The 21,108-nt window shown below is 42.9% G+C and overlaps 1 protein-coding gene across 3 annotated transcripts; it reads left to right on the forward strand.

Moving 5' to 3' along the window:
* The first annotated feature begins 1,310 nt into the window (after positions 1 to 1,310).
* LOC135262735 (RNA-binding protein 27-like) lies at positions 1,311 to 19,499 on the forward strand. Of its 3 annotated transcripts, none has more exons than XM_064349907.1 (18): positions 1,311 to 1,515; positions 2,326 to 2,444; positions 2,608 to 2,741; positions 3,526 to 3,605; positions 3,923 to 4,338; positions 4,745 to 5,023; positions 8,426 to 8,536; positions 10,832 to 10,973; positions 11,220 to 11,373; positions 12,082 to 12,291; positions 14,748 to 14,877; positions 15,022 to 15,092; positions 15,536 to 15,703; positions 16,545 to 16,649; positions 17,129 to 17,338; positions 17,436 to 17,510; positions 17,961 to 18,068; positions 18,499 to 19,499. In XM_064349907.1, the coding sequence occupies exons 1-18, from the start codon at positions 1,457 to 1,459 to the stop codon at positions 18,607 to 18,609; spliced, it is 2,682 nt and encodes an 893-aa protein (XP_064205977.1). In that variant the 5' UTR covers positions 1,311 to 1,456; the 3' UTR covers positions 18,610 to 19,499. The 3 variants fall into 3 exon arrangements, with proteins under 3 accessions (XP_064205977.1, XP_064205978.1, XP_064205979.1); XM_064349908.1 differs by having other exon boundaries at positions 16,554 to 16,649; XM_064349909.1 differs by having other exon boundaries at positions 4,745 to 4,963.
* Positions 19,500 to 21,108: the final 1,609 nt, after the last annotated feature.

A 21,108-nucleotide genomic window follows, 5' to 3' on the forward strand; every position in this document is an offset into this window, starting at 1 on the left:
AAGTTCATTTTTTGAAGACAGGTGTGGGAACGGTAGTTCTTATTCGAGCACGCCAAAGTACCGCGAGCATCAATATGGAATTCTCTGAATTCATAGTTCAGATAGGTCAGTAGAAAGGCCGGGGAATTCATTATTCCTGTATTGTGTTTTTTGCAGCAGTTAAAACAATAACAATAATAATGACAATAATAATCATAATTATCATCATCATGATCGTCGTCATCCTCATTGTCATAGCAGGTGATGACAACCTCAGGAACTGTACCAATGTATAATGTAAAACATAAAATAAAAATGAAATATTGATTAATGTATCTGATCACTCAATATCAAGACCACGTGACTTTATGTAGTCAGATAAAAATTGAATAGCTACATCTTCCTGAGACCTTGTAGATAAATAAATAAATAAATAAATGAATAAATACATAAATAAACTGTCACTTCTATTATTTTTTTAATTCTTTGCCTGCTGTAGTGTAGGTTTCAGCTTTGTAGAATATATGGTTCAAGAGATGAAGACAAATATTTCGTTTTTATTTTATGTTCCACATTATACATTGGTACAGTTACTGAATTTGTCATCACCTGCTACGATGAAGATTACTTGTGTACCCTACGGGGGACAAACATTTATTGCCGGGTCTCCGGGAGGATACAATATTAAAATTATTTCACATAGCCTCGCTGGCTGGTTGGCCTTTGTTGATTTAAAAGTGTTTGCATTTTCCACAATGGTTTAACAAACCATAACATGTTTATTTAAAGTTTATGGATTTTCCAGATGTGGGGCAGATCCCTCTGCACTGTCCAACTATATTTAGTTGCTTTAGTTAAGAAAGATAAACCTGAAAAAGATCTGAAGGTTTCTAGTGCAGATCAACGGGATGTTTCTTTTTTTTTTGTTGTTTTTAAAAAAAATTTTTTTTACAGAAGGTACATATTGGTAAATTTAATGCAATTCGCCATATTTGTGTTGGCAATTTGTCTGCTAAAGCCATGTAATCACAACGCAAACTTTTGGTTGATTATAAGCCGGTTATGAAAGAAGACATCTAGCAAAATAAAGTTTTTCATTTTTAAATTCTTTATGTATTTTTTAGATATTATAATGGTGTCTGTTTGTATGTTCATAGTTGTGCAAATGTCACAACTGTTTAATAAAAATAAATACAAACGGGAAAAAGAACAATGCACCTCCCAACTTTATTATATTCGCTTGCTGATTGGTCAATTTTCCACAATGCTCTATTCGGGACTGCTGATTGGCTTTTGGTGTTCCCTTTCATCCTGAATGGAATCAAGCTGGTCACCGAACGCTATTTGAACGTGAAGCGAGTTGTTCAGTGTCCACGTTGCGTTGTTGCCATCAGGGCTGCAATGACATATGGAATTCATAGACTAGCGATGAAAGTTGGATTACTACAAAATACTCTTTAAGCAGTTAACTCTGAAGATGATCGTAGAGAATGTGGAAGCTTTAAAGTCATGGCTTGCCAAACTCCTGGAGCCCATGTGAGTGAATTTAAGTGTCATTTTCGTATAGTTATTATATATTTATTTATGTTTTTTTATATAGCTAGCTAGCACTGTATATATAGGTTAGCAACATTAGCGATAACTGTATGTTTACTGGTACCCGCAACAGGTTGACGTGTGAGATTAGTGTAGTTTCAGATGTTGAGGTCGGAATTACCGTGAAGTAAGTGTATACGAGTGGATTGATAAAAATAATTAACGTGCTCATTTTTCTCTCTTTTCTGTCAGTGGGCATGATCATTTCACTCTATTAAATACGTAGGTTTGAGTTTCAAAGCAAGGACACTTGACTTTATGTAGTCAGATGCTTATATAGCTAATTGTTGAGTTGAATAGATATAGCCACCTGACATCTGGCAGAAAAAAAAGTTTAAGTATTTACATTTTTTGGACATAATGCAAATGTCTTGGATGACGAAAACATGTTGCAGGGAAAATGTTTTCAAAAGTTGTTTGTATAAAAATTGTGTGTGTGTGTGTGTGTGTGTGTATATATATATATATATATATATATATATATATATATATATATATATATATATATATATATAATGGTTAATGAGATTAAGACCAAAGACTCATGTCTCCTGCTAAGTAAGATGGATCGATTGCTTAGTCTCTGGATGATATAATATTAACATTATTTTACATAGCATAGCTTAGCAGGTTACTTAGCCAACGTAACTGTCAACCTCTTCATTTGGAAAATGTTTGCATATTGTACAATGGTTTGACAGACCATAACATGCTCATTTAAAGTTTATGGAAATTGAACTCCTTTTCCAGATGTGAGGCAGATCCTTCCGCACTGTCCAGCTATGTAATTGCTTTAGTGACGAAAGGCAAACCTGAAGAAGACCTGAAGGCTCTTTGTACAGATCAGCTGGATGTCTTCTTACAAAAAGGTTGGTAAATGTAACGCAATTCACCATATTTATGTTTGCAATTTGCAAAGTCTGTTCTGCAATGGAATTCAATCAGCAATGCTTTTCTGTGTTGTCAACCACAGACTGTGTTTTTTTAATGCTTTTCTCCCCCCCCCCCTCCCCATCCCCCCTCCAATTTCAGAGACTGACAGTTTTGTAGATAAACTCTTTGAATCTTTAACCACCAAAAGCTACTTGGGGACCCCAGTAAAGGAAGTTCTAACCAAGGATACCTCCATACTTTATGCTGGAAAATATGTGGGGGCGGAGGAGGAGGTATGGAACTCCTTTTTTTTTTACAGGAAGGATGCAAATGTTGTGAATTCAGGCAGAAAATCATGACGGGCGGTATGCAGCAGCAAGTCGTATACCTACCAGGCAGAGGCAATGCTTTCAGAGCGTGCTTGTCGTGCGATCCCCAGACTGAAAACACACCCATTTAAAGTGCACCTTGGCTGATTTTAATGCAGTGTTCCGAACATGGGTGTACCATGCTGAATCTGAAATCGTACCCCCTGGAAGTGGGCACGGAGGGCTGGTTTCTGGTTTTCATGCCAACTTCTGGCCTCGATTACATAATTGGCCGAACATCACAGTTCTTGGTAAGCGCATGAATGACAGCCAAAGACTGTCCTTGTGTCCCTACAGGAAACGTTTTTTATTGAGATCTAATCTACGAGTGAACCAGTGTTGGTGTATAAAGCCAATTAGCTCATTTAGACAGGGTAATTTTGTGGAAACAAAAACCTGCATACGCACTGGCCCTCCAGGACCAGAATTGGCCACCCCTGCTCTAACCTCTTTGGTTCCTAATAACAGTGCATTCTCCAATGCATTGCCCTCTTGCGTCTACAATGTTTTTTGTTGTAAGGTTACGTATTGACTTCTCCTTTCAGCAATGTTTATTGCCTAAACCTGTATGTGCATCACTCTTGATAAACGCGTCTGGTGAATGGTAAATGTAATTAGGTGCAAGATCAGGCTTTATGTCACTTGACATCTTCTCTTGTGGTACAGTGAACAGTACCGTCTCCTCTCGTGTGGTATCTTGTGTGCTAAGGTCGGCCATGTTGACGTCAAGAGTGACGGCGGAAGAAACAGAAGTCCTTTGAGAGTCCACTCCGACTGTAACGGGTCAAGGTAAGCCTTTACATGAACCTGGGTGGCTTTTCGTCACTAGCTAATTTCGTCTTTTTATTTCTCCCGTTTGCTATGGCCTATCACATTTTGTAGGCCTTTTATTTATTTGTTGTGAACTCTTAATTTCATCAGTAAATATATTATGCTTATTACAGGTTATTTCTGTTTGATTATTTGTTTGTTCGTTTTATTTATCGTGGGATGAGATCCTGGAGGTTATAGGATGTTGTAAATGAAATCTTAATTTTAAATAAATGAAGACGTTGCAGTGCTGATTGGTGGATGAAAGTTCTGTTTCTGGTTGTGTGGCCTATCAGGACTCGTGAGGGCCGGCGAACAGACGAGCGTAAACGGCGGGGTGAGGATCGCTTCAGAAAGAGAGCCGAGCCGCGCAGAGAACGCCGCGACTGCACCGCCAACCCCGCCAGCCCCACCAGCCCCGCCAACAGGACCCGCAGTCGCAATAGGAGCTGCAGCCGCATGAGTGGCAGTCGCTTTAGGAGCTGCGGCCTCACGAGTAGTCATCGCATTAGAAGCTGCAGCCGCATGCGGAGCCGCAGTCGCATTAGAAGCTGCGACCGCATGAGGAGTCAAAGTCACAATAGGAGCTGCAGACACAATAGGAGCTGCAGACACAATAGGAGCTGCAGTCGCAATAGGAGCTGCGGTCGCAGCAGAAGCAGAAGCAGGGGCAGGACCAGGAGTGGAGACGGGGGAAGCTGGCGAGGCAGAGGTGATGTAACATGCGCTACAGTACATGTATATAATATTACTCAAGTATTACTCCGGCCAGGGTCATGACTGCGTATGTGTGCAATTCCGAAAGAATACAACCAGCCACGTCTGTAAACAATGCATTTTTAATGAAATGGGCTCTTTGGAAAGGTGATATTATTAAGCTGCTTTCTATCTGTGTGCGTGTGTGTGTGTGTAAATGTAAATATGGATTTACACAAAATACTCCTACCATCTCTAAAGGCCAACTTGAAGCTTGAATGCCATTTGATCTGTGTTCTGTGTAGTTACCTGTAGCTTTACTCAGTTTTACTCTGAGGCTGAATAGTATTGCCTGTGGCTTGAATAGGCCTCTGTGCCTGTTTGTGTGTGTGTGTGTGTGTGTGTGCGTGTGCCCTCCATAGAACGTCGGCCAAAGCTTGACAAGCAGCGGAAGGATCCGGAAGGCTCTACTCCTGCCCCAGGGTCATCATGTGATCCCCCACAACAGCGACGGTGGCCACGCCCCCAGCGCCCCCCTTGCTCGGGGAGCCCTGTCACCCCCAGCTCTGTTGCCGTAGCGACGCCTGCTCACCTGCCTGACAGCACCACGGAGAGCTGGCCGGGTCCCTGTTCCAATCGCGGTGAGGACAAGTCCCTCCACAAGGGGGCAGCACTGAAGCAGCGTTGTCATGACTACAGTGGTGAGAGAACGACAATTTCTCGATCGGTTAAAGTTGTTAAAAACAAGTTTTTAAGCTTTTCCAGATCCCTCTTCTTTCTTGAATATTACTTATTTCAGCACAATGCAGGTTTTGGCTTTAGTTTTCAGTGACCCACACTGTCAGGAACACTGTTGATTTCACCTGTTTATTTGATCAACTGAAAAATGTGCTCTAAAGGAATCATTTGCCATATGAAAATAAAGGCGTTACTTAACATAACTAATTTAAAGTGCTGGGACGTGAGTTTGGGACATCCTTAATAGTATGTATAGTTATTTCTGGTATAACTTGACCGTACGGGAGTGAGTCACGGAAGGCAAACTAAGAAATTTGCCTGAACTTACCATTAAGCCTGGCTATTTGTGTTTGGGGTGGAGAATTTGACAGAAGCGCACAGGACAGTGGAGTAATCTGGATCTCATTAAAAACACGTTTTCAACGTACAAAAATGCCAAGTTACTAAAAAGTACTGATATCAAAATGACGCCAAGTTACGATACTACAAACAATATAGGCTATCTTGCCTCACCGAAATGACATAAGATGTATCTCAAAGCAATGCTACCCAATATTTCCTCAGTTCTTTCAAGTCACTTGGCCCTGTGTTTTCTAATCTTATTTTCACAATGTCATGCAAACTTTCTGTCAAATCAAAGAGACAAATATTTCGAATTGCCTCATGGAACACATTGAACATTGTACATTGAAATTAATGTATAAATTCATTAATGTACAGAACTGCTCCTGAGCAACGACAGGAAGCACATTTCTCCAGAAAACATGTTTATACTTGCTTTTGAATTGAATTTGAGTACATGTGCAAGTTATTGTATATTTGCTACGTACAATAAATACTGCATGTAAAACACATATTGTACATACATACATAGAGAACTTCTTTATCCGCATGGGGACATTTCCCTGGCAGCATCTTACATTCACATTCACGAACACACTTGTACCAATAAACATACTATCATTCACGCAACAGAAAGCCTGGGCAGCGAAATACATAGGCCTACATACCAATACAAATTGGACATACACACACCTATTCAATCAATCTTGACTGTGAGAGAGCCATCCACACATATGTTTGGCCTGTTCATGTAGTGCATGCTTATACACAGGGCCAAGTGACTTGAAAGAACTGAGGAAATATTGGGTAGCATTGCTTTGAGATACATCTTATGTCATTTCGGTGAGGCAAGATAGCCTATATTGTTTGTAGTATCGTAACTTGGCGTCATTTTGATATCAGTACTTTTTAGTAACTTGGCATTTTTGTACGTTGAAAACGTGTTTTTAATGAGATATCAGTTCTTTTTGCAAAGCGTTTTATTATGAGAGTGAGAAATGCGACCCTGCAAGAAACGGTTGTGGATTATGGCTATCGTTGTGTGAATCTGTACAGCCTGATGAGCGTGTACCGTTCAGCAGTTTCGGTTTGCTATATATGTAAAACAGTGGCTGTGAGAAAGGATGCAGTGGCGTAAGCGTAAACGCATCAGGAACGCAGATGGTATGTACTCACGGATTTGACGTCCATCCAACGAGCCTTGACTGACAAAATAATCAACACGCCCGTAGAATTATAATTCCCTAGGTCGCAACTTGTGTAGCCTTCTGTCCTGCTCCGTTGTCTGTTATTTCGTGGAGATGCAGTTTTAGTGTTTGTAAGGTTTATAAGGCATTTTGATAGGCTTATCTGCAGGTAGGAATCCTCTTCGCTGTTTTGCTAAACTAGAACCGGAAAACATGATAGTGGAGAATAGGAGCAGACGCATATGTCCCAGCAGGCTTTGCATATGAGAGAATAACAACAGTGTGAGAGAAATTAAAATGAAATTACGAAATTCCGTAGTTGAAACAATATGTTTTTAGCAGAATGGGCATGTAGGTGAAGGTTGACATGATCACGGAGTATAGTGCGAAGTAAATGGAGTGACCATGAGCGAGCTTATATTCCTTATCAAATGGTATATATAACAGTTGGTATTGAACGTTAGTTGTTGAAGTGGAGGGTTAAATAACATTGCAGACATTAGTTGCCTGTAATGTCATGTAATCTATTGCACGAATGTGTTTTTCTCATGTTCAGTGCTAGTAGTTATACTTATGAGTGAATCATGATTTTAAATGTAATGTTTTAATGCGGAGTTGCAGAACGTACATACGTAGTAATTGTGTGTAGCCTATGTGGCTAGATAGAGAACAGGGCGAGGTAACATGAATGTAGAAACGTGGCGTTTGCTGATATTAAGGTTTTGTACGGTAGCCAAGTGAAGAAATATAGTTAGTAGAAATTGCACAGTGGTGAACTGGTGTAACTTTTAAATAAAAGGAATACATTTGCGTCATGAAATGCATATGGGTGGCCGTGAGTGAGTGAGGTTTACCAGTCTGTGACTTCGTTAGCTAATGCCATAGCTATGCAATGCGTGAAATATCATTAGCGAACCTGCCGGTGGTTTTAAAGAAGAACACAAGCCAGTAAGCACAGAAGAGCTTCCGTTGAATCCATATGGCTTAGCAATATTGTAGCCCGTAAATAACTGAACGTACAGACGGTAAGTCATAATGCATATATCTTAGCAATATTGTAGCCGGTTAATAACTGAACGGTGAACGGCGGGTAGATATGGTGCAAAAGCAATAATTAAGCAGTAGTAGAATTATTAGTGAGGGTCGAAGCAGGTTAATGAAACGTGTTCCAAGCTGGGCTTGAACCTACGACCCCATGTTCCCAAGACTGTAACCTTACCCACTAGGCCACGAGCGGACTAGCTGTTTGAACGGGAAATGTTTCAGAATAAAAATGGATGGGTATTTTGCGTGTGTATGCGCGTTTTTGATTGGGTCGTGTAGGTGCAGATTTGGCTGGTGTCAGTGAAATGTCCAATGGGGAGACATGTTGTTAATGGGATAGGCGGCAGGAAAAATAAGAATGAGAAGAAGAAGAAGGAGAAAACGCAAAATCTCCTTAGTTTGGGGCTTTATTGTGTGGACATGTGAAGTTGTTTATGAATTCTGTCTGTTGAAATGGGGTCAGAATGTACAGAATTTAATGTTTTTAAGGGCTGAGTGTCTGTGGCTGTTGTGGTTATTTCTGTGGGGAACCCTGAAAAGTGCCAAACTCTCGGTGCTGTATAGGTATGGGGCATGCCCCCGCCAAGGCGTAACTTGGCGGGATGGCATACCTGCCATCCCAATAATGATCCTTCGTTATGTGTCATGGACTGTCCTGGTTGTGTCTATTTAGTCCTCTTTTATAAGCTGGGCTGAAGTGTGTTTGCTGTTATGTTTTACAGCGCAATTCAGATGGGCTGTTTGTGGTCATTTTAAAATCGAGGAACAATTTTTTTCTTCATCCGACTTTAGACAAAGGCTTCAGCGTGCACGGTGACCTTTGCCCCTGTGACCATGGCAACGACCCCTCGGCGGTGGACGACGTGACCTTACCGGCAGAGATGCCGTTCCCTCCCCCACCAGGTGGGCCTCAAGTTTTTTCCCTGAACACACACTGCTTCAGTCTCATCAAGCCTTCCACTTTCAGTCTGCTCAAATTAAGCTACTCCATCCCCACATCCACCCTTAAAGGGGCAGCTCATCTAAATTAAATTAAATAAAGCCATGTGTCCACTTACCCAGAGTACTATCTGTTCATCCAGATAGTTCTGCTGGGGTTTGACAAGTTCCCTAGATGTGCGCTGCAGCTTACCCCGATGTAACGGACCTCAACGAAACACAGTTTTGTGGTGCTCAAAAACGTACGTTCGGAAAACAAAACCTCAACATCACTTTCCAAATATGATGACCCGACATTACTCACGAACATCCACAGACCCCGTGCTCGGTTTCACCGAAAACTATTTTTCGACCAAAGCATAACAACTGTGTAGATCCTGAAATGTGATTGGACAGTTGGCAGCACAGTAGAGGTAGAGGATGGGAACACACCCAGAAAGGTGTTGGTTAATTTCTTAGGTTGGTTTCTTCCGTTCCACCCCTGAGCGAGGGTTTTTGAGGCTTACCAAAACTTCGGCACCCATTAGGTGACCTGAAATTGTTTATTAAATATCCACTTAAGCCACAAGCGCCCAGCATTATCTGAAAAGGGCCGGTGTGGGTGCAGGTTTTGTATTAACTCAGCACTATGACACCTGATTCAGCTAACGAACTGATCGTGGTCTTCGTTCAAGACCTTGTTAAGTAGAATCAGGTGCTGTAGTGGGGGGCTAGAACAAAAACCTACACCCACACCGGCCCTTTTCAGATAAGGTTGGACACACCTGGTTGGAGTTAAGTGTGGGAAGCATGTTAAATTTCAACAATTATACGGGACTGTTGAACTAATTATTATTTAAATGCTAAGCAGCACGTCGGTTTAGTTCCCAATTAAACCCATTAAAAGTCTTAAGGGGCGACATAGCTCAGGAGGTTAGAGCGGTTGTCTGGCAGTCGGAGGGTTGCCGGTTTGATCCCCCGCCCTGGGCGTGTTAAAGTGTCCCTGAGCAAGACACCTAATCCCTAATTGCTCCCAACGAGCTGACTGGTATCTTGCATGGCAGGCTTCACCGTCGGTGTGTGTGAATGGGTGAATGAGAGGCATCAATTGTAAAGCGCTTTGAATAAAAGCGCTATATAAATGCAGTCCATTTACCATTTTACCATTTATCCCGGTGTGGCTGCAGCTCTGTGGGTCTTCTTTAGGCCTCTGGCACAGGTCCAGGTGAGGACAGGATTTACAAGCCGCATGTCAACAGCGAATGGAAATCGGTATCCAAATGCTGCGCAGTGTCGCTGGTACTTTAGCTCACCGTGAAACAAACTGTCATCCTCCCACACTGCAGATGTTTATCATTTTACTTGGAATGACAGTTAAATGACAGTTTAGATCTTGCGGTAGGCCTATACGTTCCCTCTTTGAGTGTCACACTTTGAAGTGCATCTGAAATATGTTTGAAATTAGTGGGGGTGGACATCCCACTATCCCAAATCAGATACAAGTGTGAAAATATACTCTATTCTGCCCCAAGTTGAACGTTTTTTTTTTTATCAAAGTGGAATGTTGGTGTTTGGTGTTGAGTGGAGAGTCATGTGACTGTCTTCACTCACCAGTCACAGGTAGACCTGAATGAACTGTGTGTTCAAGCAAAAATACATGGATTAACCGTCAATATTCAAAAATCATTTGTGTTAAGTGATTTTTCTTTTCATTGTTGAAGTCGAGAAGTAATTTTTGTAGGCGAGGAAAGATGTTTTGGTGTAGGAATTTTATGAAGCGAAGATTTAGGTTTTTAAAATGACATTTCGTGTGAAAAAAGTCGCTTGCAACGCTGGCCTACTGCTTTTCCAGAAGCTGCAGTAACAACCTCTGACCAGATGGAAGCGCTGTTTGCTAACTCTAATCTGCTGTGAGCTCCTCATTTCAAGTAGTAGTCTGTTTACTGCATAGCATAGCTTGCTATCGGCCATTTATTGCATTTACCTCAGGTTGCTATTGCCCTCAGATATGTCTGACATGTCCATAACCTTTTTCATATTAATTCAAATATAGATATATGAAAATGAATTTTTATGAAAGGACAGGCTCTCTATTTACTTTGGTGTTATGGCAATGTGTTGCTCTTTTTGTGCAGTTGCCCAGATTGTCATGGACCTCTTTTTTAGGGTTCTTGTTTCTGTTGAGACACGCACTGCCACTTGAGCTCTCTGGATAAGTTCGCCTGCCGAATTACCGCAATGGCTCTGCGTTATCCAGGTGAATTAATGTCCCCTCTTTAGCCGCTAACGTCGCCCCCCGGACCGAGCCGGACGCGACGGCCGCGCATGACGACGGATCGCGGTGGAGCGGAGAGCAGGAGAGCAGGAAGTGGCCCCTGGGGGCCAACCAGGGCCCTCTGCCCAAAAAGCCCTGGATGGACACGTAAGAGAAGCACCTCTCCACCCCTCAAAAAAAGATTTAAATTTTTTTTTGTTGATTATTTTTTTAATAGACAGGGAAGGTCAACTTCGTCCATATTTGCAATGTGCAATGTTGTGTCGTAGTTTTTTTTATTTGAAAAGCTAGACATATTATAAAGTATAATTCAAATGCAGATGGCTTCATATTTTGTTTGAATGGCTGTTGGTTGCAGCTAACACGGAGGTAACAGTTTGTTCCTTTTTTTAGGCTAGTCTTGAATAACCAGCACAAGCTGACCATGCAGAAGAAGAGTCACTATGGCAACACTAAACTGGAAGTTTGTAAAATCCCCAGGGACCTAAACAACATCACGAAACTGAATGAGCACTTCAGTGCGTTCGGCACTATTGTTAATATTCAGGTACAGCATTTATGAACCCTCCTTTTCTCCTCTTTTCTGTCACTCTGTTGATAATTATTCTGATATTTCTTACAATTATTTTTTGCTAATAATGAAAAGAATGAACGGAATCAACAGGTACTATTGCTGAGCCTTTTATTTTAACAAATCTTGTTATTTATGCAAAGCAAAGCCACTTGATGGGCTCGTACAGTTTCGGTGATTGACAGCACATGGTAGATCCCACCCCCTTTCCCACCATTTCCTGCTGTGCATAGATCAGGGCTCTCAAACTCAAATCCTCTGTGTCTTCTGGTTTGTAATGCGTTCCTGTACCCAGGTGCTTAATCTAAGTCACTGATTGGCTAAAGAGTCTGAACACCTTGGCCGTATCCTAATCAGCATACTTGCCTACTATTGAGTACACAAGTTGTTTGCAAATTGTATGAACTTGTATACTCAATAGTAGGCAAATGTGCTGATGTGGACACAGCCCATATTTCCAAGCCCTAAAATGGCTGGTGATTGAAAGGAAATCACAAAAAAAAGAACCCCAGCAGAGACTGCAGCCCTCCAGGACTGGAGTTTGAGACCTCTAGCATAGATGGAATAATTGAATACACTTTTCATCATTATGAGTCACGATTGGAGGAAATATGGTCGGTTCACGGGTAGGACAGCGAAGTGTCTCGCGCACTAAACTAAGGGCGGGGCGCGTCCCCGGTCCAGGTGGCGTTCGGCGGCGACCCGGAGGCGGCCCTGATCCGGTACGCCTCCACCGGCGAGGCCCGGCGGGCCGTCAGCAGCACCGAGGCGGTCCTGAAGAACCGCTTCATCCAGGTCCGCTGGCACCGGGACGGCCGCGAACAGGAGCCGCGCGCGCCTCCGGGACAGAGCTACAGCGCCCCCACCGGGCCACCGCACGCCAGCGTCCACAAGGTGAGGGGAGGACGAGCCGGAGGCTGGCTCATAGCACAATTACTGTTCATCCTGTTCACCCGCCGTTAGGCATTCACCTTTTAAACCCTTCGGAAGGGCAGGTTTTTTTTGGAATGTTGCTTTTTCTGAATTCCGAGACGGTGTTCTAGAACTCCGTTCTTCTCAGTCACCAGCAGGGATTGTGACGTCAGCATTAGAATGTTCGGTTTGGGAACGTTCTAATCACACGTTTGTGATCTCGCACCTTAAAGGGGTTAAAATGGCTGAGTCACCCGCTTCGCTTCGTCCCCAACCTGGACAAAGAGAACTTCACCTGCCCGGCTCAGCCCCCTTTTGATCGAGCGACTGGAGGCTTCGCGTCGGTCCGGTATCCCAGGATGCACTTTATCTGCTATCCCGGGGGTTCCTCTGGCATTATTGTAATGAAACCGACTCGCCAGTCACCGATACCGTGTGCCGTTTGGCCTGCTGCTGCTGCTGTCGCCTATCAATTTTCCCCTTTGTTTAATAATGTATGAAGTTTCTAATCACCATTTCATTCTACAAAAGAAAAAGAGGCAACAACATGAAAACCTACTAAACTAATCTTCAAAGATCGGGGATTAATGTGATCTTTAATGGCCTGCGGCGTCTTGAACGTTTGTTTAAAAAGTGTTAAGATAGTGTGTGTGTATGTCTACATGCATGCATTTTTATGTGCTTTATTATGTATTGTCCCTCTTATTTTTTACCTCTAGATTTTTTTTTTTGTTCTTTTTGGTGGGAATTTTTTTTTTCCCTTATCAAAGAGAATATTACATTTTGATAGCTGGCCTTGTTCTCAGGATCTGTGTTTTTGCTTTGTCTCACAGAAGAATTCATGTGGCGGTTTTTCTTTTGATATCGCACTTCTCTTTTTGAACAGAACTTTCTAAAGGCCTTTTGTTTTTGAGGATCATATCAAACCTGGCCTTTGAAATACTGGTTTAATTATTATTTTTTAATATTTTGTGTTGAGGCGTGTTGGGGGGGGGGGGGGGTGGTGATTCATAATTTAATGGCTTTTGTAAATTAAATTATGAATCACTGTCTGGTGGCAAATCTGTTGAACACTCGGCACCAGAATTTTACTTTTGTTGGGAAATGCAGTGGGAGTGCTTTTTGGGTCCAGACTTTGGTCCTTCTTCGTTTCCGTGGTGATTAAGAGGTGATTAAGAAACAGTTTGGCCATGTTGGCTACGTGCGGAGTAAGACCGTAGCCCAGCGAGGTAGCAAACCAACCACTCAGCTCAGCATCTCAGCACCCCCCTCCATTGGCAATCAAACTGCACGTCAGCCATTTTATCGCTGTGACATTAACATTCTCTGGGCGATATTTTGAACGATGTTTGGTGAATGACATAACTCTGCATTTATGACGGCTTGTCGATGGAGCAGACTGATTCTAAGGCAGACTTGAGAGAATATTTTTAAGTTTATTTCTTTTTGGTGTGATGCGATGCTTGTTTTACATGATTCTCATTTGCTGGTAAAATGACAGAATGCAGACATAGCAGACACCGAAATAAAGGAAGCGATGAAAAACGAGGAGAAGAATGCCAAGCTGCATGTGCATGCGTGTTTCAGATACAGTGTTTATGATTTGATAAAACGCACGTTCGAATGGATTAACACTGCCTTTTCCGATGTCGATCGCTCATTGATGTTCACAGGATCGACTGCTTTGGTCTTTTGTGAGAAGGCTCTGCTAGCCTAGCGCAAAGCTAACCTTCGTAAATTTATATTTTGGGAAATGTTCAATGGGGACCTTGCTGGCCGAGCCAAAGCTTCGTCAATCACATCCGTTTCATTGATGTGACTGTGATTGTCCGTAAGAGCGCGTCACAGGAGCACATTCCTTTTCAATAATTCAGTGCGCCTTCCTCACAGAAGGCGAATATGCACTCGGATTACGTCTAAAAGCCACGGAGGCCTTTTGTAAATAGCGGTTTGTCTCAAACAGAAGGAAAAAATTTAAATATCCCCCGGTAAGGCATCGGCCTTCAGGCCTGTGTGTTGTGTTTCTGACGGCCTATGAGAGAGCAGAATTGAAGCCAGATGAAAGTTATGGAAACGGTCCTTTATTTGTGTGATTTGAGAAACCTTGGCCGAAAAGTCCAAAGCCGACTGGGGAAAAGTATAGATTACTCTCATCCTGATTAGATGTTTTACGCTGTGTGTCAGTGGTGCCCAATCGTGTGCCTTGGAGGGCAGAGAGTATGCAAGAGGTTTTCATTCCAACCAATCACTACCAGGTGAAGGGATTGGTTGGAATGAAAACGTGCATACTCTTGGTTCTCCATGGTACATGACCATGGCATCACTGCTCTTTATGGTCTTTTGGCAATGGTCTTTCTATATTCTATATTCTTTGTGAGCTGTGTGCTTTTCCAAAGACTGCATTAATGGACAATACAATTTTGAATCTTGAATCTTAGACCACGACGGCTTCTGTGTGCCTTCGGAAGACAGCCTACAGTTCTTCCATCATGAAGTCGACACCAAAGACAGTTGGAAAAGTGGCAAGAGCGTTTGAAGCTCAAAAAGCCATGAAGAAGAAACAGGCAAGTGTCTGGAGGACTTTCCCCTCGCCTGCATTTTTATATACATATGAATGAACGCAGCAATGCAGTGTCTACAGACACGGCCATTGGACAGTGCTTTATTCATACAGCGTGCATCAGTTCTTTCTTTGTTGTTCACTTCAGGAAGCCCTAAAATTACAACAGGACATGACGAGAGTTAAGCAAAGGATGCTGGAGAAACAGATAGAATGTCAGAAGGTAAGACGGTCACATGGTAAAATACTGTTTTATTGTATGTGCTTGTTTGTGTGTGAGAGTAATGCTGCTAACGCAATGCAGGCAGGTGCTGCACTGAAACCAATTTGAATAGACTGTTCAGAATAATAATTATAGAAGTAAATTCATTAAAGCAAGTTAATTGCAAACAAATTAGTTTTGCCACAGCGAGGTTTTAGTCTTCAAGCATCCTCATTGTAACAGTTTAAGCAATTATTGTTGTTATTATTACTATTATTATTCTTTAAATATACATACTCTTGTTGTAATTGGAAGTGTTGTGAAACGCGAACGCAGTAACACTCACGGTCTGCAGGGGTTTTGTTTTGCTGCGATGTTAACAACCCATGCAGGTTCTCATAAACGGGGTTCTGGGGGGTTCTGTGCAGGTTCTGATAAACAGGGTTCTGGGGGGTTCTGTGCAGGTTCTGATAAACAGGCTGGAGCGGACCCGGGCCGTGGGGCCGCAGGAGAGGGCCCAGATCGTGAGGACGCTGAAGGAGCTTTCTGAGAAGATCGGCCGGCTGAAGGAGGCCGTGAGGTCGGCCTCCGTCTCCACGGCGGGTTCTGCGGGGCCCGGTCGCGAGATGCCGGTGAGTCTCCGCTCTGTCCCGCGCACGCTGGTTCCGCGGGCCGCCAGCGGGGGAAGTGCCCGACGGCGGGAAACGGAACGTGTGAGCATGCGCTCACGTGGAACCAGGGGTAGCCTGAACCATAAGGCAGCGGTTCCTAACCGTGTTCCTGAAGATCTACCGTCCTGTAGGTTTTCAATCCAGTCCTAACAAAGCACACCCTCATTCAACAGCTAGAGCAGGGCTGCCCAACCCTGTTCCTGGAGATCTACCGTCCTGTAGGTTTTCATTTCAACCCTAACAAAGCACACCCTCATTCAACAGCTAGAGATCTATTTGAGCTGCTAATTAGTAGAGTAATGTGTGCCAAATTAGAGTTGAAATGGAAACCTACAGGACAGTAGATCTTCAGGAACAGGGTTGGGCAGCCCTGTTCTAGCTGTTGAATGAGAAGCGCTTTCTTAGGGTTGGAGTGGAAACCTACAGGACGGTAGATCTTCAGGAACAGGGTTGGGCAGCCCTGCTCTAGCTGTCTAGCTGAATGAGGTGTGCTTTGTTAGGTTTGGAGTGAAAACCTTCAGGATGGTTGATCTCCAGGAACAGGGTCGGGCTCCACTGTGTGCTTCATGTTTTGAAAAGGAATTATTGATCACCGGTCTGACCCAACCATTCCTGTCCTGTCCCCCCTCCCACACCCTTTCCGAAATTGAGCAGCATTGCCATTGGAGCCATCATTCTTCTATAATAGGTTTTTCTTTGTTTTTTGGGGGTTTTTTTCCAAGGACCTCAACTCTACCTAACTAACATGAGAAAGTAACTGTCCCAAAAAAGGCTGATAAATAAATAATCTGTTTATTCTTAGACCCAGAAGGAGCTGCTGGGTCCTGAGCTCGATGTTCAGAAGAGGCTCATCTCCGGAGAAGACTCGACAGACTTAAAGAAGAAACTCGGCCAGTTGCAGATGGAGGTGAGTCGGCGTGCGATTTCTGAGACTGCTAAGGTGCTTACGGCTGCTTTTCGTTCAGTCTGCACCGCGTACTGTGCGTCAAATCGGCTGCAATCGCACTGTTCTTTTATTTTATTTCTGTTCTGTTATGGGTGGGAGAGTGAGGCTCAGAGTGGGACAGGAAAATGTGTTGTAAAAAAAAAAAAAGAAAAAAGAAAACTCTTGCGATAATTGAAAACTATTTTGCTATCTGCAGGCTGTGCATCCAAAGGCTACTTAACCAGTCTGCATGATATTGAGACTCGGGCAATGAGGCGACGGCCAAAGCATTGCTTTTATTTATTTTCCAGCTTAGATATGAAGATAAAATTCTGTGCCTAACAATGTTCACTGCTCCATCTCCTGCAAAACACCCAAATTTTGCCAAGTAGCACTTTTTTTTTCAAATTACATCGACTCTCACATAGTCTGAATATCTCCCAAATTCCGCCCCGTACCAGGCTGCACGTTTAGGGCTGGTCCCCGCGGGGGGAAAGGTGTCCTCTACGCAGGACGGTGGCAGGGGACGAGGGCGGGGTGTGGGGGCCCGGGGCCGGGGCATGGGGGACCGGGGCGGAGGTCAACACCTGGTGGTGGATCATCGGCCACAAACGCCCACCGTCCTGGGGGTGACCAATGAGGAGGAGAAGGAGCTGAGGCCTCACTTTGTGGTAAGAGCTGGAAGCTGGATCTGAATTTCTTTTCTTTTCTTTTTCTGTTTAAAAAAAGAAATTAAAATGTGATGTCAGACTGCTCTCTCTCTCTCAGAAATTTGGAGACATTGAGGAGGTGCAGGAGCACAATACTGCCATGACTTTGAGGGCCCAGGGTGACGTGGAGATCGTAAGTTCTGCAGCGTCAGGTGACCCCATCAGCTGCTTCAGATAGGCCAATCAGGCCAGAGTTTCAACACTTTACATTAACCCTGTAAGGCGTGAGGTCACAAAAATGTGATTGGAATGTTCTTAGCTGAACATTCTAATGCTGATGTAACAATCACTACTGGTAACTGAAAGCAGTTGAGTTCTAGAACACTGACTAAAACATTCTAAAAAAATATATCATGTATAATATATGTCAAAGGGGAGTATCTGCATGGCCCTTTAAACCTTTACTCTGTTAGGTAAACGTGCAGCTGCTATTTTCCTTTTGATAATGCAGTAATTCTACATCAAGGAGAAAAAAAGAAGGTTTTTTTCCAAGAGATGTCTGTCCACATAGGATACCCATTTCAGTTGAAAAATAAATATTTGATCAAAAAACAAAAAAAAACATTGCATTTTATCTTTTTAGGGGGAAAACCAAGGTGAAAAGTTCAAAGGTCAGACTCTTCAAATCACTTGCTACACACCTGAAGTGGCATCTGAGCCCATGAACCCAAAGGAGGACACTTCAAAGGAGGTGTGCACAGTTCAGTCCTGTTTTTCTCTTTGTTTTCCTTTGCTGTAGATTCCTAAGCCTACATGCTTTCTAAAAGGTCTTCTTGCTTCATCTGAAGCGATGTACAGTGTCGTTTTGTGTTATGGACCTTCAGTGACATGATGCTTGCACCGAAACGTGAAAGAATGTCTCTAGGTGTCGGGTTTCCTTGTGAATGGCCCAAATAATACGCAGTTATACTCACCAGTTCAGCCACACGGCACATTATGAAGTGCAGGCCTACAGCTTTATCACTTGTTCGGGAGTGGCTCATTGTGAGCGCTGAGCTGGAAAGACTTTTTTAGTTTTTTTAGTCACATCTTTATAAAGATTATCCCAGGCTTCAGTGTAAAATCTGCCCCAGACACAATCTCTCCGTCTTGCCCAAGAGCGACTTGTTGTGTTTGCACAGGAGCCCGTCAGCTCCGTCTTACTTCCTGATGAAGATGACGAGGGTGAAGATGACGATGATGATGATGAGGATGAGGAGGACGAGCATGAGAGCCGTTCATGGAGAAGATGAAAGAATGATGATGTTCAGCCTTTGTTTTATTTATGAAAAGACTTATTTTTATGTACAGGTGTATTTAAGTGGAAATTTCCTGAAAACCAGTCTCAGTGTTTGTTTTGAGACTAAAGTATCTAAAATGATAAATATCCAAATGGATCCTGCTTTACTGGTTATTGGGGGGGGGGGGGGTGTCTTTGTGTGGGCTTGGCATGTTGCATTGAGTCCAGCAAAATACTCTTCCTTGGTTTAATCTGCATGCACTTGTTTGTACAGAGATTAAAATAAGTGCCAGCTGCATATTTCTATATGTATGCAAAACAATATTTCTATATGGAAGCAATAGATAATTGATAGATTTTTTTATGTTACAAGGTGCCTTTTGAGCTATGTTACATACTCTGTTTGAATGCAAGTAAAGCAGTGGGTTTCATGTATTTTTATTTAACTTTAATAAATTTTATTTATGTTTGTTCAGCCCTTCTTTAAAGAATAAATAGGTTATTACTTAGCTGTGTGTGCTAATTGGGATAGGTTTACATAGCTGACGTATGTATTAGGATATTTGTGTTTTGATTTAATTTTGTGTTTTATAATATTATGGACACACCTGACTTTTGTTTTTACTTATCAGTTATAACTTTATAACAGTTATAATGTTTGCACGTTGACTTCTTAACTATATTTTTTCCCTTAATTTTTGATTCCAAAAAAAAAAAAACATTTGAAATGAACCATTCCAAAATATCCAATATAAAACTTGTCTTGGTCTTTGTTTCTGTTCTTCTTTGCTTTTTAACCATACAAAATGCCACATCTCGTCAATTAAATAGCCTTCCCATTGATAGGATTGAAAACCGTTTAGATTGAAATTTCACTGTTTATAAAATGAACGTGTGAGCAAATGAGTATGTAAATGTATAAGTCATTTAGAACTTTTTTGAACAATTTTCTGTTGAGGAAAACTTTTTGCCCTTGGTATAATTCATTTATACCACGAATGGGTTGGGGTGGGGGGTGAAGAGAGACAGCGAAGCACAAATGTAGTGGCTGGATTGTATCCGGGCAGCCCTGTTCTAAGGCCTTCAGAAAACCGAAGAAAGAGGGGAGACTCCTGGGAAAATGGAAGGGATACTAAAATGTACAAATGAGTAAGTTAGGGTCCTGTGCAAAAATGTTGCACGCCTGGAACATTAGGCAAAGCGCAGTAATGTTGCACTCCAACTGTAAGAGAGTAGCTCACAGCCAGCGCTTGTAGCGATGAGAAGACATTGTCTGGTTTACATGCAGTCATTTCGCAAACCTGTAGGCTTGCTTCGGGAGCTCTTTGGGAGCTGTATTACCCTGTGAAAGGACACTGGCTTTTCTCAATATCAGAGGAGCCTTTTTTACTCACTTATGAACTCGAGAATAAGCAGGTGGCAGAGTCTGAAGGTGTGAGGTGTGCAGTCTGCCAAGTTTATGTGCTGGTGGGGCGTCCCGCATTTTTAACACAATCCAAAATGTGCTGTGAGCTGGTCACGGCAAAGGAACTTGCCAATCGGACATCTGAAACGGCAGTTAACTTACACGGTCTTTTCCGTACACCCAGAAAAATTTCACCACACACTGCGTAAGGCAACTTGGCCTCATTACCTTTGACATATTCAAACTGCTGATAAATTATGCATTTTATTTTTTCTTTTTTTTTTTTTCTCCGCTACTTTGGGAAGTCATGTGAAAACCACTCAAAGGGTCTTATCTGATGTGAGGCAGCACTGTCGGGCTCCCCGGGTGGAGGAAAACGTCAGCTGGCTGCTGCCTCTCCTCGTCATTTCAGCGCACCGCGCCACCGCGACGCTGACCGACTCGCATACGAGGGCTGCAGAGCTCCAAACAAAGAGCAGTCGGGGAAAATTAAAAATTTTTAAAAACAAGCCAGCGGACGGTCGGCCGGTCAGTCGGCCCTCTAACGCACCCTTCGAGCCGTCGGAACTGTCGCGACGCCCCACGGATAAATCCGTTAAACGCGCCGCCCCTCGAACCGGTGCTTACTTCACAGCCGTAGGATTCGCTGAAACTTCACGGGGGGGAAAGACACACTGCTGGACCGCCTCGTTTGAGGAGTCAAAATGTCAAGTCTCACAAGCATACCTGGCAGTCTGGTAATTAATTAATGTAAACAAATATTGGGGGATCTCTCCCTGTCTCCCCTCAAACCTACGTGTATGGGGAGCTCAAAGAGGACACTGGTGGCTGAATTGTTCATTATGGTGTTAAAATGGAGGAAAGGACAGCTCTTCTGAGTTGTATAAATGAAGAAGACAAAATGATTAATGAACTACCTGCCCAAGCACTAACCTTTTATAACACCTCACATTTAGTTTATGTGGCTGGATTTTACCACAGTAACATTTGACTATCCATCAATTTTCTTAAACTGTTTATTCCTGGCCAGGGTGTAGGGTTAGGGTAAGGGCTGGGGCCAGGAACCTATCCCAGCATGCAGTGGGCAAGACGCAAGAATGCAAGGCC

Source organism: Anguilla rostrata, chromosome 9 (genome assembly GCF_018555375.3).
Source record: "Anguilla rostrata isolate EN2019 chromosome 9, ASM1855537v3, whole genome shotgun sequence".
NCBI classification, from domain to species: domain Eukaryota; kingdom Metazoa; phylum Chordata; class Actinopteri; order Anguilliformes; family Anguillidae; genus Anguilla; species Anguilla rostrata.

Bases quoted from the DNA above. Each gene is read 5' to 3' on its own strand.
- LOC135262735 (XM_064349907.1), top strand. From the start codon at position 1,457: ATGATCGTAGAGAATGTGGAAGCTTTAAAGTCATGGCTTGCCAAACTC. The intron at 14,878-15,021 runs GTGTCTGGAGGA...CACTTCAGGAAG, and splicing joins CATGAAGAAGAAACAGGCAA to CCCTAAAATTACAACAGGAC. The intron at 15,093-15,535 runs GTAAGACGGTCA...GGTTCTGTGCAG, and splicing joins AACAGATAGAATGTCAGAAG to GTTCTGATAAACAGGCTGGA.